At 34.1% G+C, this 19,785-nt stretch overlaps 1 protein-coding gene across 9 annotated transcripts in view; it reads left to right on the top strand.

Moving 5' to 3' along the window:
- Positions 1-19,785, top strand: part of SPATA1 (spermatogenesis associated 1) — a 48,117-nt gene that overhangs the window by 19,305 nt on the left and 9,027 nt on the right. For 8 of the 9 annotated variants that reach the window (XM_027623878.2, XM_027623871.2, XM_027623886.2 and 5 more), the window contains 7 exons: positions 2,339-2,392; positions 2,480-2,708; positions 9,141-9,264; positions 9,991-10,051; positions 14,778-14,889; positions 15,966-16,091; positions 18,855-19,033. In XM_027623878.2, the coding sequence (XP_027479679.1) occupies positions 2,339-2,392; positions 2,480-2,708; positions 9,141-9,264; positions 9,991-10,051; positions 14,778-14,889; positions 15,966-16,091; positions 18,855-19,033 (885 nt within the window). The remainder of the gene's footprint in view (positions 1-2,338; positions 2,393-2,479; positions 2,709-9,140; positions 9,265-9,990; positions 10,052-14,777; positions 14,890-15,965; positions 16,092-18,854; positions 19,034-19,785) is intronic. The other variant, XM_027623901.2, reaches the window with a different exon arrangement.

Consider the following 19,785-nt stretch of genomic DNA (forward strand, 5'->3'; position numbering starts at 1 on the left):
CTAAGTAGAATTTTCCTAGCTGAAATTCTTAATCCAGCAAGCTATCAGATCTCAAAGTTTCTGGTTTCTTTTAACTACATAAGGTTTATTTCTTTAATCAAGATTTTCTATATTAAAAATAAGGTATATTCCTATTTCACTCTAATTAACATATTGTCTTTAGTATTTATGTGATTGTTTATTTAACATCTGACTCTGCCATTAGACTATATTTGATTATCAAATAAATTTTTATATAACTCCCTGTGAGCTGGGACTTTATTCACAATTATTTATACGGTGCCTAACAAAGTGTTTAGCACTTAGAGGCATTTAAATGCTTATTGGACAAATTAAATAATGGTAATGGGGAAAAAAAGCATTCCCAAAGTAAAGGAATTTGCTATGTGGAATTCTCAAGATCAGCTAAATATGAAGTTTTTGTCATTTGAATTCTATTCAGTATGGTAAAATATCAATTTACTCATCTTTAAGTTTTTCTCAAACAAGGAAGAAAAAGAACAATTCTTTTTGTTCATAATATCTAAAATACAAAATATCAATCACAGAATCCTATGTTGGAAGAGACCTTAATAAAGATAATTTAAATCAACTTCTGAAGTCCTAATATTTATTGATGTTTTTCTATAAACAAAATGAGAAAAAAGAACTGGATATGGATCCTGCCCTTAAAGAGTATTTACTGTAGTGGTGAAGAGAGAATACGTAAATAATTAAAATAGTGTATTTTGTATATTCAGAAGAAAAAAGGACTTCTTCCAGTAGGAGAAGAAGGGAGATAGAGGACTTTCGTTTGGATCTTGAAAGATAAATATTTGGGGGCACCTGGGTGGCTCAGTCAGTTAAGCATCTGCCTTTGGCTCAGGTCATGATCCCAGAGTCCTGGAATAGAGCCCTGCATCGGGCTCCCTACTCAGGGCTCCCTGCTCAGCAGAGAGCCTGCTTCTCCCTCTGCTTCTCATTCGTGCGCTCTCTCTTGCTCTCTCACTCTCTCTCAAATAAATTAAATCTTTAAAAAAAATAAATATTTGATCTTGCAAAAATGTTAGGTAGGAAAAGCTTTCTGAGCAGAGAAAATAGAATGAGCACAGAAGTGGAAAAACAGGCAACTAAGAAAGACTAAATGTTTCCTTTTTTATTGGAACATGGTGTAAAACGTAATAGTAGAGAACAAGTTGTAAAGTGATTTGTTGAAGGTCTTGAATGCCAGATTAATGAGTTTTGTTTGTTTCTGAAGCATTGGAGTTTTTGAGCAAAGGATGACATGATTGGAGCCTTCAGAGACTAGAGGCAGGGATTGTAACTAGGAGACTTTAGGAGACTTTTGCAATGGTTAGGCCAGAGATACGGAGGGCCTAAGGAATAGCAGATGAAATCTGCTGCTATTTTTCTTCTTGGTTCTCCATTTCAAACGCAAAAATCCTTGGTCCTCAAATACAACAAACTCCTTTCTGATTTATGTTCTTTGCACTTGCCTGGAAATTACTTCCCCATGATTTTCAAATAACTTGCTTTTTCTTTTCATAATTCACGTTCTCAGTCTCAAGTACTATCTTTGCAAAAGGGTCTTCTCTGACCACCATATTTTAGATATTCTTTCTCTTAAGTTGTTCTCTATTACATCAGTTTTTTGTTTTCATAAATCACATATCACTATCCTAAATCATGTTTATTTAACATCCATTCTCTTAAGTAGAATATAAGCTACATGAGAGCAAGGACTTTGCCCTGTTTACCATTGTATCTCCCACCATATAGAACACATAGTTCTGACCCATAGTGTGGGTCTGCCTGACCCATAGTATGCCCTAGTATTTGTTGAATGAATGAATGGTTGGATGGATGAATAACAAATGAACTCTGTGGGTTGTATATTTAGGAAATAAAGTTTACGACATTGGACTCTGGAGCCAGATTATCTGGTTTTGCATCCCAATTTGGAAAATTTGTAGTTATAAAATCACGGGCAAGTTATTTAACTTCTCTTTCCTCAATCTTACTGTCTGTGAACTATATGTAATATGTGTGCCTATCACATGGAATTGTGAAGATTAACTGAGCTAATGTATGTAAAGCACTTAAAATAGTGCTTGGCATATAGTGAGTCCATGCAAGTGATAGCCATAATTATTACTACTAAATGACATAGAATTTCTTTTATGTTTTGTATAGTGAATAGAAATAGGATTATGTTCTACATTTTCTAGACTCTAGCCTTAGTTATCAGCTTTTAGATTTGATTTTTATGTTACAGGTATGTGCCTTCTGCAAAAAAAAGGAATAAAAATAATTGAAAACTTACAAAAGCTTTATTTTTTTGTCATTTATTTATTTCTAGGTGAAGGTAAAGCAAGAATCAGAACTGAAACTCAAATCATTTGCTCCTCCATATGTATGTAATGTGACATTTTAAACTTGTTAATTTTTTTAACTTTTTTAAATTACAAACTAATTTTTTTTAATTTTCTATATGTTTTAGGCTCTTCAACCAGAATTATATTTGCTTCCTATAATGGATCATTTAGGAAATATTTATTCAGCATCAACTGTTTCTTTAGATGGGCAGCAGACTAATAATGGTGTTGCTGAGGCTGATGGAATAATCCACAGACCACTTAGTGTAACTTTGTTGAACGAAGAACCTGGAACAGATCCCAGTTTTTTAGTAAACACTTTGAAAGAGCTTCTTAACAAAAATCAGGAAGAAGGTGATTTCAACTGGAATGGGAAAAACAAAGAGGTTATTATAGTACGTTTTAGTAGTCAGGTCTGTGAGCAAATTCTGGGCAAATCTAGCCTTACACAAATGTAGCAGTGTAAAAGGAAAGCTACAATTCCATTTGGGGATTTTTAAAAATAGTTTCACCAAGTGAGAGAAAAAAAAATTTAATTACTATGTTAAAAGCCAAATCAAAATACTTATCGCACTTAAACTCTACTACCTTCTTTTATAATAGTTTCAGATAAAGTTAAGGCTAAAGGAAAAAGGAAGTGATCACTGCATAGAACCTTGGTGTTATTACTGTAAGTGAGAAGGATCTTAGCCACAATAACTGTATCAAACCAAAGCAAATCAACTTTAATGCTGGGAGACATTTGTATTTCAAAGAATCATAAATTTTTATATGATTACATTCATCAGTGTAGTGATAGTTCAGTTCTTAAAAAGTGGTAGATAAACAAAATTAAACCTATAAATAAAGCTGGAACTATACTATAAGAACTTACTGAAAAAATATTGTGTAAGGAAATAAACTGTTTGTGATGGAAAAGCAAATATATTAAACATTTGTAAATGAACCCCTCCAATTAATGACAACGTCCATTACAGCTGCAAAATATACATGTTCTTAACCAGTTGCATTTTTCTCCATCATCAATTATAGCCATTCTTACATTCTAAGTTTGTGCTATATCCAATAATAGTTCAAACTTAGCACCTTCTTTAGTATTTACCCTTCTGATATGTTTTATTATTTCTGATGAGACATGTGGATGAGATCCACCTATTTTATTTGATGCCAGTGAGATGCTCAGTGAGAATCTTTACCTCCTTGATTTAGGCTTGTCTCTGCTACACTGTTAAATATTGCTTCCCAGTCATGGTATTACTTAAAGGTTAAAGGGGAAAAAGACCTGGGAAAAAAAATTCAGAGTAGAATCCCAGCATTCCTGAAAAGTACAAAGTCAGGTGGCTGATGAAGTGGGCAGTTGCCTACATAAAGCTGTGAGTAGTGTCATATTTCATATCCTGGGCTACTGGCCAGACATTTGCACAAAACCCCAAAAAATCTGTGGTGGGAGTATTTAACCCTTGAATTTTGTACAAGTGTAGTTTTTAAATTGTATTAATTTCTTGGTGCTTTACTCCCAAAAAAGTATGCTGGCCAGCATATGCTCATTTTTAAAAAGTTCTAGAAACACCAATAACTATGAAGAAGAAAATTAAGATTAAAAATAATTCTACCATCCAGAGATGGCTTCTGTTAGTATTCTGGTTTATATTCTTTCAGTTATTTTTTTCAGTTCTTGTATGTAATAAATATTTTTAACTTTTAAAAATGAAGATACAAACCCTCTTAGAGCCTCTTCTTGTATTTTAGAATATATTGTAGATATTTCATATCAATAACTATAGATGTACATCATTATAGAATTCCTTGTGGTATAACTTATGTACCCAACACTGTATCAGTGTTTTTGCTGTTATGAATACTGCTGCAAGCAACATTTTTCTAAGTGCTTTGTGCATTTGTCCTGTTAATTTTTTTTTATTAGAAGTTAATGGCTGTTTCTAAGGCTGTGTTTTTTGTTGTTATTCTTTTTCTTATAAGAACTTTTCAACATTGTGTGTCTTCCTCTGGTCACATCCTCTTTCTTCCTAGAGATGATTACTACTTTGATTTTTTTGAGATAATTGTTTTCTTTATAGTTTTACAACCTAAATATGTATTCCTTAACAGTAGTTTAGTTTTGTATGTTTTGAATTGCATTAAGATGGAATAATATTGAAAGTATTTTATTTTTGACGACTTTTGTTCAACATTGCAAGATTCAATCGTGTTTCACATAAAATACCATTTCATTTTTTCATTGTTGTATAATATTCCATTATATGACTGTACCATGATTTATTCTGATGATGGACATTTGGTTTGTTGCCAGTTTGCAGGTATTACAAATATGCTTTTATGTGCATTATTTTACATGACTCTTAAATGTACATGTGCATAAGGATATCAAGACAGTATACCTAGCACTGGCATTGTTTGTACATATTCAGCCTTACTAAATAATGTCCACATGTTTTCCAAGGTGGTTGTACCCAGCAGCAATGTCTGAAAGTTCTATTGAACCATAACTTGCCATTGTATCAGATATTTTCTGTCTCCTGTTTCTCTGCTGTACATTTTGGATAATTTCTGCAGATTTTTCTTCCAAATCTATTTTACTAATTCTCTCTTTAGTTGTGTCTTGTCTGCTGTTAAATCCTTACACTGAATTTTTAATTCCAAATATTTTATTTTTCTTTTCTAATGGTTTTCTTTGGTTGAACATGTTTTCATATATTTAATGGCCATTTGGATTTGCCTTCACTCAAATGTTTTGCTCATTTTCTTTCAAATATTGATTCATTTAATATACATATGTATTTTTTCCACGATATGTGTGTGTGTGTGGGTCTGTGTATTAAATTCATTCTAGATTTTAGTTCATGGCTTGTCTTTTTATTATCTTTATGATTCTTTTGATGAAAGGAATTCTTAAATTTTGTCAACATGCTCTAACAGTTGCAAGGATTATGTTGACATCTTCAACTTCAAATCAGTTTTGCTTTATGTATTTTGAAGCTGTTATTAAATGCATGCACATTTAGGATTATCGTGTCTTCTTGATGAATTGACCCCAATGTGATTATGTAATGTTTCTCTTTATTTCTGGCAATAGTCTTTATTTTAAAGTTTATTTAGTCTGATATTAATATAGTCACTCAAGCTTTCTCTTTATTAGTGTTTGCATGGTGTATCTTTCTCCATTTTTTTATCTGTTACTGAATATCCAAAGTGGGTTTCTTGTAGACAGCAAATATTTAGATCTTACTTTTTAGTCCAGTTTGACAATCTGTGCCTTTTACTAGGGGTATTTAGACCACTTACATTCAGTGTAATTATTGATGTGGTTGGTTTTAAATCTACCATCTTGCTATTTGTTTTCTATTTGTCTCATGTCTTCTATCTTCCTAGTTTTTCCATTTTCTTGCCTTTTTTTAGATTGTGAAGTTTTTTATGATTCACTTTTATCTCTACTATTGGCCCACTATTTCTCATTTTAGAAAATTGTTACTGGTTGCTATAGGGTAGAGGTCAGCAAATACCTATATTTATACTTTTTAAATTTTTCTTTTTAATTTTTAAGTAATCGCTACACCCAATGTGGAGCTCAAACTCACAACCCCAAGATCAAGAGTTGCATGTTCCACTGACTGAGCCAGCCAGGCACTCCTATTTTATTTTAATCTATGCCTATGGCTTGTTTTCATAAATAAACTTTTATTGGAACACAGCCTTACCCATTTGTTTACATATTTTCAATGATTGTTTTTATACTACAATGACAGACTTGAGTAGTTGTGATAAAGACCAAATGTCCATGAGCCTGAAATATTTAGTATCTGGCCCTTTAAGAAAAGGTTTGCTGACTCTTGCTCTAAGGTATACATTATACACTTTTAGTTTGAAGTCTACTTTCAAATTACATACAACTTCATATATAAGAACCATATAGCAGTATTATTTCTATTTCCTCCCTCAATTCCTTTGTGCTATTGTCATACATTTTACTTCTGTGTATAACTCCACAATAAATTTTTACCATTTTTACTTTACGTTGTTAGTTATCTTTAAAGAAATTAAAAGTAAGGGAAAAAATGACTTCTTATATTTAGGAGAGAGTTTTTTCCCCCACCCAGTGGTAGTAAACCTATGCTTTGTATCAGTGCATGATCCTGGGTCTGAGATGATCCTTACGGCTTTTGCTTCTACCCTTCCTTTAGGCCTTGCCTCGGACTGGTGATGAGAGGGTTTCCTACCCCCTCCCCAGTGATAAGACCTTTCAAAGCTAATATTGTTGGAAGGAGAGTCACCTGCTTTTCCCTTTAGAGCTGATGGCTTTTGCCTCTGTTCCTCCATGAGAGCAAATAGGTATTTGTGTGGGTTCTGAGATGGGAGAGTTTCTTGTTCCTCCCCCCAGTGGCTTAAGTCTTTTGCTTTGTGTGAAGGGGTTTCTCTCCTATGTGCCAATGATGGTTCTTTCAGGTCTCCTGCTCTACCCCCAGTCTTTCCTATAAGTATGATACAGGCACATGGAAAGGAGCTTGCTATTAAGTATTGACTTCCCTTTGTGTTTGAGGATCCCAGAGATTCTAAACTATCCTGGTAGCCTACATTGGCCTTTAGAATTCCTTTAAATTTTAATCTGTTTTCTTCTTATTTCTTTTAATAGTAGTTACTCCTTCCTCCTGTGTTCTGCCAAAGATGAAACAATTTTCTCCTAGGAGGGAATTGGAATTCAACTCCTTGCAACTATAATTCTCTAATGAGTTCAAGAAAAGTTATTATTTTATAGGTTATTTACCTTTTTCTCCTTGTTCAAGTGGGAGCACTGTTTCATCTTTCTATAATCCTAAGCAGGAATGGAACTGTAGTTCTTAAATTTTAATATCATCAAGTTTACTGGCATTTTCATTTATGGGTAGTTATGTCTTTTTAAAAAATCCCTTTTCTGCCCTGAGATGTAACATTTTATGATTTCCTTTTCCAATTTAGTTTATTAATCTACCAGGAACTAATTTTTATATGTGATGTGAGTTAAAGTTCCTTAATTTTTTTCCATATGTACTCTTCCCATTTGTTGATTGTTGTGCAGTTTCTTAAAAATGCCAAATTACTCTTTTGTGGTGCATGAGAATGCAAAATATCTGAGGTCTAACATTATATTAAATATAGCTGTTAAGAATGTGCATTTACAAGTCCTTTAATGAAGTAGACAAGAGTAATGCTTTACTCATTTTCATATTGAAATGGGTATTCCCTTCCATTAGATATCTTCTGTTCTTTCCCATGGGTCTGTGCTGCACACCTCTACATTTTTGTTTAATGTGTTTAATACTTGACTCTATTGTTGCCCCCAAATAAGTATACTTTTTTGACTTCTTTGGTTTCATCATTCTTCTAGCTGTTCAGACTTTAAGCCTTGAAATATTCCTCACTGTAGAATAATAGATTGTTAGAGTAAAGGAACCTTGAAAACCATTTCGTAGCCTCCTTATAATCTGCTTTCCAGTCTGTTCTCCAGAACGTAGTCAGCATCATTCTTCTTGTTACAGGCTGGATTATTTATCTCCCTGCTTGAAAACCTTTGAAAGACTCATTAATTACTATTTAAAGTCCAAGTTCTTTAAGATGATTTAGAGAACCCTTTGTATTCTGACTTCAAAACCAGGGTTGCAAACCCAGGGTTGCAAATGTTTGGCCATGCAGATTGTTCACTGCCTAATGCCAGAAGGCTTCCTTCACAGAGATCATGATATGAATAGAGCTTTCAGGATTTGCTTAATGTGGTAGTTGGTTCGGTAACTTTATTATCATTACTACTACTACTACTACTACTACTACTACTACTACTACTACTATAGTTTGGGGGTAGAAGGGAAGGAAGAAGTACCATGAAGTACAACTGGAGAGGTAGGTAGGGACTTGAACTGCAAGAGCCTTGGTTCCAAAACTAAGGAATTTTTAGGCAATGAGAAGCCATCTGAGCTTGTGTTTGTTTATTTCAAGTTTTTATTTAAATTCCAGTTAGTTGGGGGGTGGGAGGGATGGGGTGGCTGGGTGATAGACATTGGGGAGGGTATGTGCTAGGGTGAGCGCTGTGAATCGTTTAAGACTGTTGAATCACAGACCTGTAGCTCTGAAACAAATAATACATATGTTTAAAAAAAAATAGTAGGAAGGGGAAAATGAAGAGGGGGAAATCAGAGGGGGAGACGAACCATGAGAGACTATGGACTCTGAGAAACAAACTGAGGGTTCTAGAGGGGAGGGGGTTGGGGGGATGGGTAGCCTGGTGATGGGTATTAAAGAGGGCACATACTGAATGGAGCACTAGGTGTTATATGCAAACAATGAATCATGGAACACTACATCAAAAACTAATGATGTATGGTGATTAACATAAAATTTAAAAAATAAAAAAATATTCCTGTTAACATACAGTGTAATATTAGTCTCAGGAGTAGAATTTAGTGATTCATCACTTATGTTTAACACCCAGTGCTCATCACAAGGGCCTGCCTTAATACCCATCACCATTTAACCCATCCCTCCATGTGGGGGGTGTATATTCCTGGTAGGGTTCCTTAATTCTTTTTTTCTCAAACTATTGAACAAAGAATTCTTCACATAAACTGTTTCATGAAATTCACTTTGGAAATTGTTGCCTTATATCATGAATCGTAGAGTCCACGGAGATTCTGAAACATGGGACAAGATTATAGTATGTACATATATATATATATTTGTATGAAATTTTATTTTACTATTTTCTTAATATTATGAACTTTATTTGCCATGGATGAACAGCACCATCAGCTGGGGGAAAAGCCACTCCAAAAGAAAACCAGACTGGAAAAAATCACATTGGAAATTCTGAAGTTCCAGGATCATTGGGAGAATCAAATAGTGATTATTTTAGCAACAAAAAAAGGTAATTAGTTTAGATGTTGATTCCACATATCATAGTCTAAGCTATAAGAAAGAGTGAGATATCAGGGTACTTTTATAAGGACTTCTAATTAGAACAAACATGACTGAAATTAGTGATATTTTTAGTTAAAATGACCTTGATTCTAATCTCTACTGTTATATATGAACATGCCTCTCTAACATAATGAATAATTTATCACTTAAATTTATTTCCATTGTAATTATTTTATCATCAAGGGCAGAGTAATGACAGAAAAATTTGTCTTTATTTGCCCTTATTAGAATTTTTCTGCCTCACTTAGATTCTTGGTTATGGGTAAACTAACCAGTGTGTTTGAGCTTCATATGGAATCATTTCATTCAGAATTATAGTATTTAGACAACAGTTTTGCATATAGTCTTTTGAAGTTAAGGGATTTTATAAACTTTCTCAAAAGAACTACAAATAAAATACGTTTCCAAAATTTTTATTTTACTTTGCTATAGACATTGCAATGTGATTTGAATTTAGCTGTAATATAATTAAATATGATTTTCTTACTCAAGCTAAATGTTTATGTTAATCATTAATGAGTTTGAAAGATAATATGCTAATGGTCTCAGGCTTTTTAAAAGGTTTTAATGTTACATTTGTGTTTACAGAATATCAAATAAGATATATAAAATGTGAATAATATTCATGGAATCTTTTTTTAATATGATTTTCAAATCTGTCATTCCCTTTAAGTCAATTTCTTTGGAAAAATGAAGATGATGGAGTTAATATCATTAGAAGAGAGGACAATCAGGTATAATTTTTAAAGTTATTGTTTAAATGCAGTATTGCAACAACATTTATACTTAAATTGAAACAAAACTGCAGCTTAAAGTGTTTAAGGTTATAGGATGGGAGATAAGCCTCAAGAAAATTCAGGAGCTTACCATTTCAGTGAAATTTTGGGGTGTTCCATGGTATGGGTGGGACATGTTGAGGTACGCCCTTTAAGTGAAAGCTAGGTTTGTATATCTTACCCTAGTTATCACTGAGAATGAGTCATTTGATGGACCTCTTGAATTTGGAGAAAGATTTGCCACATTTGGATGTGCTGCTTCAGATTTTTTGTTTTGTTTTGTTTTTTGTTTTTAATCAAGTAATCTAAAAGATGCCAACTTTGGGCCCAAAGCAAGAGAGGTTCAGAGGGTGATCTGAAAGACATTGCAAGCAGTGTTGCCACTTGGTGGCCAGCTCATATAGTGCTGCCTGACGTGTAGTAGGTTGGGAATGTAGTAGGAATGCTGAATGGAGTCTGAGACAAGCCCTGGCAGGGGAATCACAGCTCAGAGCCCTTGGGTTTTAGAGCAAAAGGTGCATCATCTTCAAATAATTGTTCTATTTTTGCTGGATATTAATAAAACATGCTATCTTCATGCTTTAAAATTTTTGTTGGTCTAGTGGATGCTTACTGCTATCCATGGTTTGAATTTTAATTTCCCAGATTATCCATAAAGTTGGTCCTGTTTTAATATTTTTATGGACTCCATTTTGGTAACCTTTTGAAAGTACCTTTTCAAGTGTTTCTTTTGAGTTGTTTGCTATATGTTTCTGATTATATATATAATTATATAATATAGAGTATATATATCATATATATATATGATAATGTATAATTTTTTTAAGTACTCTGAAGATATTTCTTTGATGCTTGTGTATGTTGCAAGCATCTTCTACTCTGCACCTTGTCTGCACTCTACCTTGCTGAGTGCCTTCAGTGTTCCATATCCTTTTTTCCCATATCCTTATTATTTTCTCTTGCTATGTCGTAGACTGAGAATGGTATATTAGAATCTCCTATTATTAGTGTGTTACTGTTTATCCTTACATTTCCTGTGGTTTCTGATCTATTTAGATTTCTATATGTTATTTGGCACGAAGTTCTTATGTGAATACTAAAATCACTTTTGCACTTTTTTGACTCTTTTAATGCTTTTCTTTTGGCCTGAATTCTTCTTTATTGTGTATCAAGATACTAACCTGCTTTCTTTTTGTATACATTTATTTGGCAATACCCTCATCTTCCTTCCCCACTTCTTATCCAGCCTTTCTGAATTGCTTTGTTTTAGGTATGTCTTTTTTTTTTTTTTTAAGATTATTTATTTATTTATTTGAGAGAGAGCACAGCAAGAGAGAGCGAGCATGAGCTGGGGTGAGGGGCAGAGGGAGAGGGACAAGCAGACTCCCTAGTGAGCAGGGAGCCCGATACAGGGCTCGATTCCAGGACCCTTAGATCATGGCCTGAACGGAGGCAGACGCTTAACTGCCTAAGCCACCCAGGCGCCCCTAGGTATGTCTTATATGTACAGCTTAGATAGAGTTGGGTTTTGCTTTGTGAGACAGTCTGAAAATATTTTTCATTTAGTAGGTGAGTTATGTCTGCTTACGTTGATAGGACTGATGTGTTTGTCCTGAGATTTGTCATTTTATTTTATGTTACAGTTAGTATGAGTTACTATGTAGTTTATTTGTACTTTTCCCCCCCCTCCTCGTTTTAGGAGGGTTGTATTTTTGTTCTAGTGCTTACCTTTATACTAATACATTTATACTAGTATTCTTAGTCTTTTTCCTTTTTTAAAAATGTATGCTTCTGCTTTTGTTACCTCTAAAATTATCCACTGACTCCTACCTGTTATATTCAGGGCGATCAAAAAAATCTTTCTTCTCTCATGTATTTTTAGTTGTGTTATTTCTACTGTGTCAAAGAATATAACATTTATATACCATACTTCTAGTCTACCCCCTCACCTTTTGTTTTAGTCTCAGATCTCAAATAATTAAATATATTCAACACTTACTGCCAGTTCTTTTGCAGATTTTTCAATCATCTCTTGGTTGGATTAAACTCAATTTAAAAAAGCACCTCACTATTCTCTTCTTCCACATTTAAAACTTTGTCTAGAGCAGAGTTAAGCAAACTAGGGCCTGCAGACTGTTTGGTAAGGCCTTGGACCTAAGAGTGTTTTCTACATTTTTAAGGAATTGAAAAAAAAGAAGAATCATGACAGAGACCATATGTGGCCCACAAAGCCTAAATTATTTACTCTCTGGCCCTTTACAAAATTTGTTAATCCCCGCTATAGAATTTTGTTACCGGAAGGATAGCTTGATTGGATATCACATCCTTGGCTTAGATCTTTTTTCCTTTCAGTTTCTTTGAAATGTTGCTCTACTGATGTCTTGTTTTATATATGTTACTAATAAGTGTGGTGCCTCGTTTTCTTTTCTTTGTACACTAGCTTGCGTATATTTTCCTGGAAGGTCAGAGGATTCCTTTAATGTGTACTAGTTTTACCAGACTGTATCTCAATTGAGAATTCTAGGTCAGGTTTTTCTGGGTACACAGTGGATCCTTGCAGTGTGAAAATTAGGACTTCTTTATTTCAGGATATTAAAATTATAATTTCAGAAAATTCAGTTAGATCCATTCTACTGTTTTGTTTTCTTTTTTCTTCTTTACCTTTTATATATGTTACTTTCTCTAAATAACGTATATAAAATAGATATAAATAAAAATAGTAAAATAGATATATTTTACCATATTTTTGTGTTTCATCTTCGTTGCTCTTTTTATTTGTATTCTCCACTATCCTTTTTTTGGCCCTATTTGTTCCTTCTTGGATACGTGCTAATTTGTTCATTTGTGAAACAATTTTGTTTTTCCCTTAATTTCTTTCTTCAGTTTAGCCAACTTTCATATCTTCCTGTTGTTTTTCCTATTTTATTCCGAGTTTTAAAATTCCTGATTTATTGTGTTGTTGGTATCTGCAAATGCTTGCTTAATTATATTTAATCTATATTGGAAGTATTAAGTCTTTCTCTGCTTCGTGGCTGCCTGTTTTGTCTTAGTTCTCAGTTTTGAGGGTTTTAAAAAGTACATTTGTGTGGATCCTAGATTATTTTGTATTACGTTTACTTGTGTTGGATTTCTCCATATAAGTAATAATAACGGGTGTTCTTACAGAGGAACAGGGAGTGGTGGTTTGGTAGTTTCTTTTGCTTTTTAGATCAGGAGCTCCCTCTTCTGTTGATATAGCAAAATGCAGCTATTTGTTTATTTCTTAAATGGAGTCTTTGGTGTCTATTTTCTTTTTTTTCTTTTTGTTTTTTTAATTTATTTGACAGAGATACAGCGAGGGAGGGAACACAAGCAGGGGGAGCGGGAGAGGGAGAATCAGGCTTCCTGCTGAGCAGAGAGCCCAATGCGGGGCTCGATCCCAGGACCCTGGGATCATGACCTGAGCTGAAGGCAGACGCTCAACCGTCTGAGCCACCCAGATGCCCCAGTGTCTATTTTCTTTGAATTCTCTTCTACTAATTTAATTCGGCAAAGCTGTTATTTTGGCCACTTTCTTCTTTTCTCTTACCACCTGGCCCTTGGGAACACCTCTTCCAAAGTATTTTTCTCTCTCCTAGAAGCTGTCTTCCCATGATTACCACCTCTGGCCCCCTACATTTTATAATCCATTTCTTTTGGCCTCCTACTCAAAAGTGCTCTAATTTACAAGATCTTATCCTTACTCTCAGTATTTCTTCTATGCATGTGGGGCCCTCTCCTCCTAGACTAAATCGTGTTTGTTTATTGTGTTATCTTTATATAGCAATCTCTAATGCACAGTCCACATATATTTGTAGGTGGGAACACTCTGCTAGTCTAGGGTGTTTATTTCCCCACTTATATGTAAAGTATGTGTAAATTAAAGGAGTCTGTGTACTAGTTATGCTGTAGACATAAATTATGGGTAATTTTATTTGCTTTCCTTTTATAGTAATTGGGAAGATATATGGAGAGATTGTAATTTAGGTGGTTGCCATTATCTTATTGGAACCTGAACATTAAAAACTAGGAAAGAACAATAAAACAAAGGGGTAAGGACTTAATGAAGATAGAAGAAGAAACTAAGAAGTTAACAGAAGTAAAAAACCTAGCAGAATTGAAAACAACTCAAGATCTATGAAGTGCTAGTGAGAGAAACATCAACATCGGTAAGGCTTAAGGTAGTTTATCATAAAAGGGTGGTAACACAAAAGTTAGGAAAGGTAAAGGTGATACAAACAAATACAGAGCAGATAAAATATATGAGAATAAAATATATGCTAAAATTTGAAAATGTAATACATTTTCTAATTTTCAAAGCAGATATAAATTATCAAAGTTGACCCAATTTAAAAAAAAATCAATAGTCATCTTAGAAAAATTTTAAAATCATAACTAAGAAATCTTGGAAAGAAATCATGTTTAGGAAGGATTAATGGATTTTTTTTTTCCTATTAAGTGAAGTGCCTGTGTATAATATCCAAGGAATAGTGGAGAAGCTGGAGCACAAGAGAGAATCTCTGTAGTTATAAATAAAGATTTGGGAGTTTGTCACCATATGAGTAAAAAAAATGCATTGCTGTTGTGAATTATCAAATGCTTACAGATAGGTGAAAAGTAATGTGTCATCCTACCAGATCCTACTGATTTTCATATTTGCTTACAGATAGGTAAAAAAGAGTGCATCACCCTACCAGATCTTATTGATTTTCCTTCACTTCCTTGTCAGCCTGCTCTTTCTCCCAGAATAACTGATACCTCTTTATTACACATTGAAAGTAAGTATGATGACACTATAAGTACAGATGATTCTATGAGATAAAGTTAACTATTAATGGGAAGTTATTGCCTAATGGGTACAGAGTTTCAATTTGGGAAGATAAGGTTCTAGAGATAGATGGTGGCGATGGCTGCAAAGCATCATGAATGTACATAATGCCACTGAACTGTACATTTAAAAATAGTTAAAACTAAATTTTATTATATGTATTTTACCACAAAAATGTTACATTATTTTAAAGTGTGTGAATTATATGTTAATTACTGCATATGTTTAATCACTAATATTTGTGTTTTTTTTTTTAAGGTTTTATTTATTTGACAGAGAGATAGCACAAGTAGGCAGAGCAGCAGGCAGAGGGAGAGGGAGAAGTAGACTCCCGCTGAGCAGGGAGCCCGATGTGGGGCTCGATCCCAGGACCCTGGGATCATGACCTGAGCCGAAGGCAGACACTTAACGACTGAGCCACCCAGGCGCCCCATATTTGTGTTTTTAAAAATATACATTTGTTGGGGCACCTGGGTGGCTCAGTCTGTTAAGCATCCGACTCTTGATTTCAGCTCAGGTCATGATCTCAGGGTTGTGAGATTGAGCCCCAGGTTGGGCTCTGTGCTCAGTGCAGAGTCTGCTTGAGATTTCTCTCTCCCTCTCCCTCTCCCTCTCCCTCTGCCTCTGCCCATGCATGCACTCTCTCTCTCTCAAAAATAAATAAAATCTTTAAATACATATGTGTGTACACACATTTTTTATGTAAGGACAATAAGTCTAGGTCCAAGATAAATTTACCAAAAGAATTAAACCAAGATGCATAACTACTTTAACTTTACCTAATTTCTACACATTTATGTAAATGTGAAAGAGACATATGATATTCTTTACTTATCTGGAAATCCTCTTATGTATCCCTGTTAGAAACTGAAATGACTCCTCAGTATTTGTCATAGTGGCAAATGCTATACTGCAGCAAAAAAAAACAGACTTTTGGGTAAAATTTACTCTTGCTATTTTAATTACTTTTAAGTTTTACACTCCCAGCTTTTAGCTTTTAGACATTGATGGGTTATTACCTTTTAGGAGAGAAGATTATTGAACAAATGAAACAAGTAAAGGAAGAAAGGCAGTATCTGGAAAGAATTAGAAAAGAACTAATAAAAAAAGTTGAAAAGCTATTTGAACAAAGAAAATTGAAGCGATATCATGGTAAAGTTTTACATCTTTTATCACTAGCATGCTTTACAGGTGGTTTTTAAAATTTAAGTTCAAATTTTTTTATAATTGACATTCATTTATTTGTTTATTCATTATTGTCTACTGAATTTAGCCACTGTTCTAGGGACTCAGGAGATAGTAATAGGCAGACAGTTTTGTTTCTGCCCTCAAAGAGCTTATAGTCCAGTGAGGAAATGATAATCAAGAAAAAAATGATGCATCCTGATGATCCTATGATAAAGGAATTACAGAATAGTACACAGAGGAGTACAGAGAAAGAACACCCAAATTAGATGGAAGAGATCAAGAAAGGCTTCCAGGAAAAGTGTTAAGTATGCTAGAATCTGAAGTGTGCCTCCTCTTGGCTTTAGGCCTTCAGACATGTTTTTCCCTCTGTCAGCTACATCTTTTCCTTCTATCTCCCCTCTTCCCAGCTCACCTGGCTATTTCCTACTAGTCATTCAATCTCAGCTTAGATAGCACTTACTCTAGAAGCAATCTGTGGATCCTAGTCCTCCCTATATGCTTAATTTTGTGCTATGTGTCTATCTACTCTGCTAACCTAAATGAGTGAATTGAAGGAATGAGAGAAATTAGGTAGAAAAGCAGCTAGTTTTCTTGCAACAGAGTTAGAAACAAGTTTATTATTATTAGAAAAAATGAGCCAGAATGGAGAAAGTATGGGATAATGGTTTGAGAGGTGTTAAAGGGTTTGAAAGGACTGCATTTTGGATTGTATTTGAGGGTTATATGAATAAAAGGTATATATGGAATTAACTGGTTTTAGAATCCTCAATTGACAGCAAAATTATTGCTTCAGTACTAGAATTGACTGAAGGTTATAGGCAGTGTCAGGAGATACTTCTGCAAGTTCCACCTCGTAATATTAAGTGTTATCCTGGAAATGGTGGCAGTGACTCAGCTTTGTTGTCCTGTTAAAAGTGATTTTATCAGACAAATTTGAGTAATGGACTAAAAATCATAGGATCAAGATTCTAATACCAGAGGAATCTTTCACTTTTTTCTCCTCTTCGTGCCTCCCTTTTTCTATTTATAAAATGAGAATGATCATTTTCTATTTCAACAGGAACGTTTCAAGATAAAAGGCATGTATCAGCCATCAAATATTTATTGAGGTTATGTGCTCCATTCCCTACATTGTTTTAAATGCTGAGGATATAGCAACAAACAAGATAAACAAGGCCCTGCTCATAAGGAGCTTGCTTCTAATGGGAGGAGACAGACAGTAAACAAATAAGACAATATCAGCTACTGACCAGAGCTCAGAAGTCCATTTAAAAAAAAAGAAAAAAGAAAAAAAGCATATTAAAGGGTGATGGGGCAGGAGAGATACTTTAGCTAGGGTTTTCAAGGAAGGCATCACTGAGGCGATACCATTATGATGTGATTAATAAGGAGACAGGCAGGTAAAGAGAGGGAAAAAACAGTCTGAACAGAAGGAACACTAAAATGTCAAGGTCTAGAGATGGAAATGAGCTTGCAGTAGTAAGGACCTGAAAGGAGGCTAGTGTGGCTGGAATGTAATACAGAGTAATGTAGAGGAAAATAAAAGCTCAGCAAGGAACAGGCCAATTCAAGACATTTAGATTTTATTCTAAGTAAGGTAGGATGCCATTGTTGGGTTTTTAAGCTAGAGGTTTATATGATTTAAAAAATATTTTTAAAAGATCAGAATGACTGCTATATGGAATAGCCTGTTAGAGGGGCAAGAATGGAAGCAGGGAGACCAGTTAGAAACATAATGTACTTTCAAAAGATGATAGTGGGGTGCCTGGATGGCTCAGTCAATTAAGCATCTGACTTGATGTCAGCTCAGGTCATGATCTCAGGGTCGTAAGCTCGAGCCCCATGTTGGGCTCTGAATTCAGTGGGTAGTCTGTTTGAGATTCTTCTCCCTCATCCTCTGCACACACACATGTGCACGCTCTCAGGATAAATCTTAAAAAAAAAAAGATAGTGGATTGACTAGGGACATAACTTTGAAGAAGGTAGAACGTGCCAGATGCTGGAAGTATTTTGGCAATAGTACCAATAGAACTTGCTGAGGGATTGGATATAAGGCATGAGGGAAATAAACTCTTGAATTTTAATCAAATCACCATATAGACTTTTTAAATTTGGGGTTTTCATTTCTTTGATAATCTTTTAAACATATGCATATTCTGATATAGTAGCATGCAGTTTATGTTCCTGTTAAGTTTGTATGTAGACTCTTCTTGGTGTCAAAGTGATTCCCTAAATTGGCAGTATTTAATTTCTAATTTTCTCAACTAAGGGGCTCAGGGTTTAAGAAATTCTGCCCTATATAAGCTTGGGGATATATTTGGAATAATTTTAATAAGTGATGAATCAGAATCAGCTTATTTTATAAAACATTTTGGGGGCTGAAAAATATGCCTTTCTGTTTATCATTTTAAATTAATGACTTCAAATCAGATTATGGAAAAAAGTGATCAAAATATACACATTTTGCTATAGGTAGTATTTTTAATCAAGATTTTTCAGAAATAATTACAAGTTTAAAGAACTTGGTTCCTGTGTTTATCACTACTATATTCGTAAGGCAAATCCTTTTATTTTCTAATAAACATTTCAGTCTTTGCTTTAATTTCTTCAACATATGAGGGAAGAAGGGTAGGGTCGTAGAAGGGTTTAAATTAACTCTAGTATCCTTTCCAGTTTGAAAAGTTTAATCCTTTAGTCAGACTCACACTATAGTCTTTTTTTTTGTAGCCTGTGATGGTTGGAAGAAAAAATACTTTGAAACAAAGAAAATTACAGCATCATTAGAGGAGGTTTTAACAAAACTTCAAGAAGATTTGGAACTTTACTATAAAAAACTGCTCATGCAACTTGAAGCCAGGGAGATCAAGATGAGACCAAAGAATCTGGCAAACATCACAGACTCTAAGGTACTTATTACTAAATTTTTTCACATTCTATTAGAGAATTCTACTCAAAATACATGGTTTATCATTATTAGTATTATCATATGTAGGATGCTTTGGGCTACAGGTAACAAAACCTTGACTTAACCTGACTTAAACAATAAGAAAATTTATGATCTCATATAATGGGTGCTGAAAAGTTATAATCAGCAGCTTAATATCTTTAAACAGACTAGGTGCTTCCAATAGTTCTTCCCCATTATTTTCAGTGTTGGCTTCATTATAAGACTGCTTTTCCTCATGGTACAAGTAGAGTTGCCAATGGCTAGTAGGGCTATATGCCTCCCAAACAAGAATATATAAAATTTTTCCTTTAGCCTGATGGGGGTTCAGCCAGGCCTAACCTGGATTAATTTAGACTACTTGGGGTCTACCTCTGTACCTGGGGATAGGGTCACTTTCTTTGAATCAATGGAAGAGATGAATACCTGATGGAATATGGCAAGGGATCAACAGTATGCACTACATTCCTTTTCTTTAGCTGGGGAATAGTTAATAAGACCCACAGAATCTAAAGGTGTTAATATTCTAAGGAAATTATTAAATTATATTAAATTTTGATTTTTTTTCTTGAGATAGTATTGAACCTTGATAGATCAGAAATATGTTTACTTTTTAATTGAGTGATTCTACCATATATAAACAAATTCTAGAGGCCATTTATCAATTTTTCTTGGTTGACCAAAAAAGATTATATGTTAATTATGATTAAAAGT

Source organism: Zalophus californianus, chromosome 4, assembly GCF_009762305.2.
Source record: "Zalophus californianus isolate mZalCal1 chromosome 4, mZalCal1.pri.v2, whole genome shotgun sequence".
Lineage (NCBI taxonomy): Eukaryota > Metazoa > Chordata > Mammalia > Carnivora > Otariidae > Zalophus > Zalophus californianus.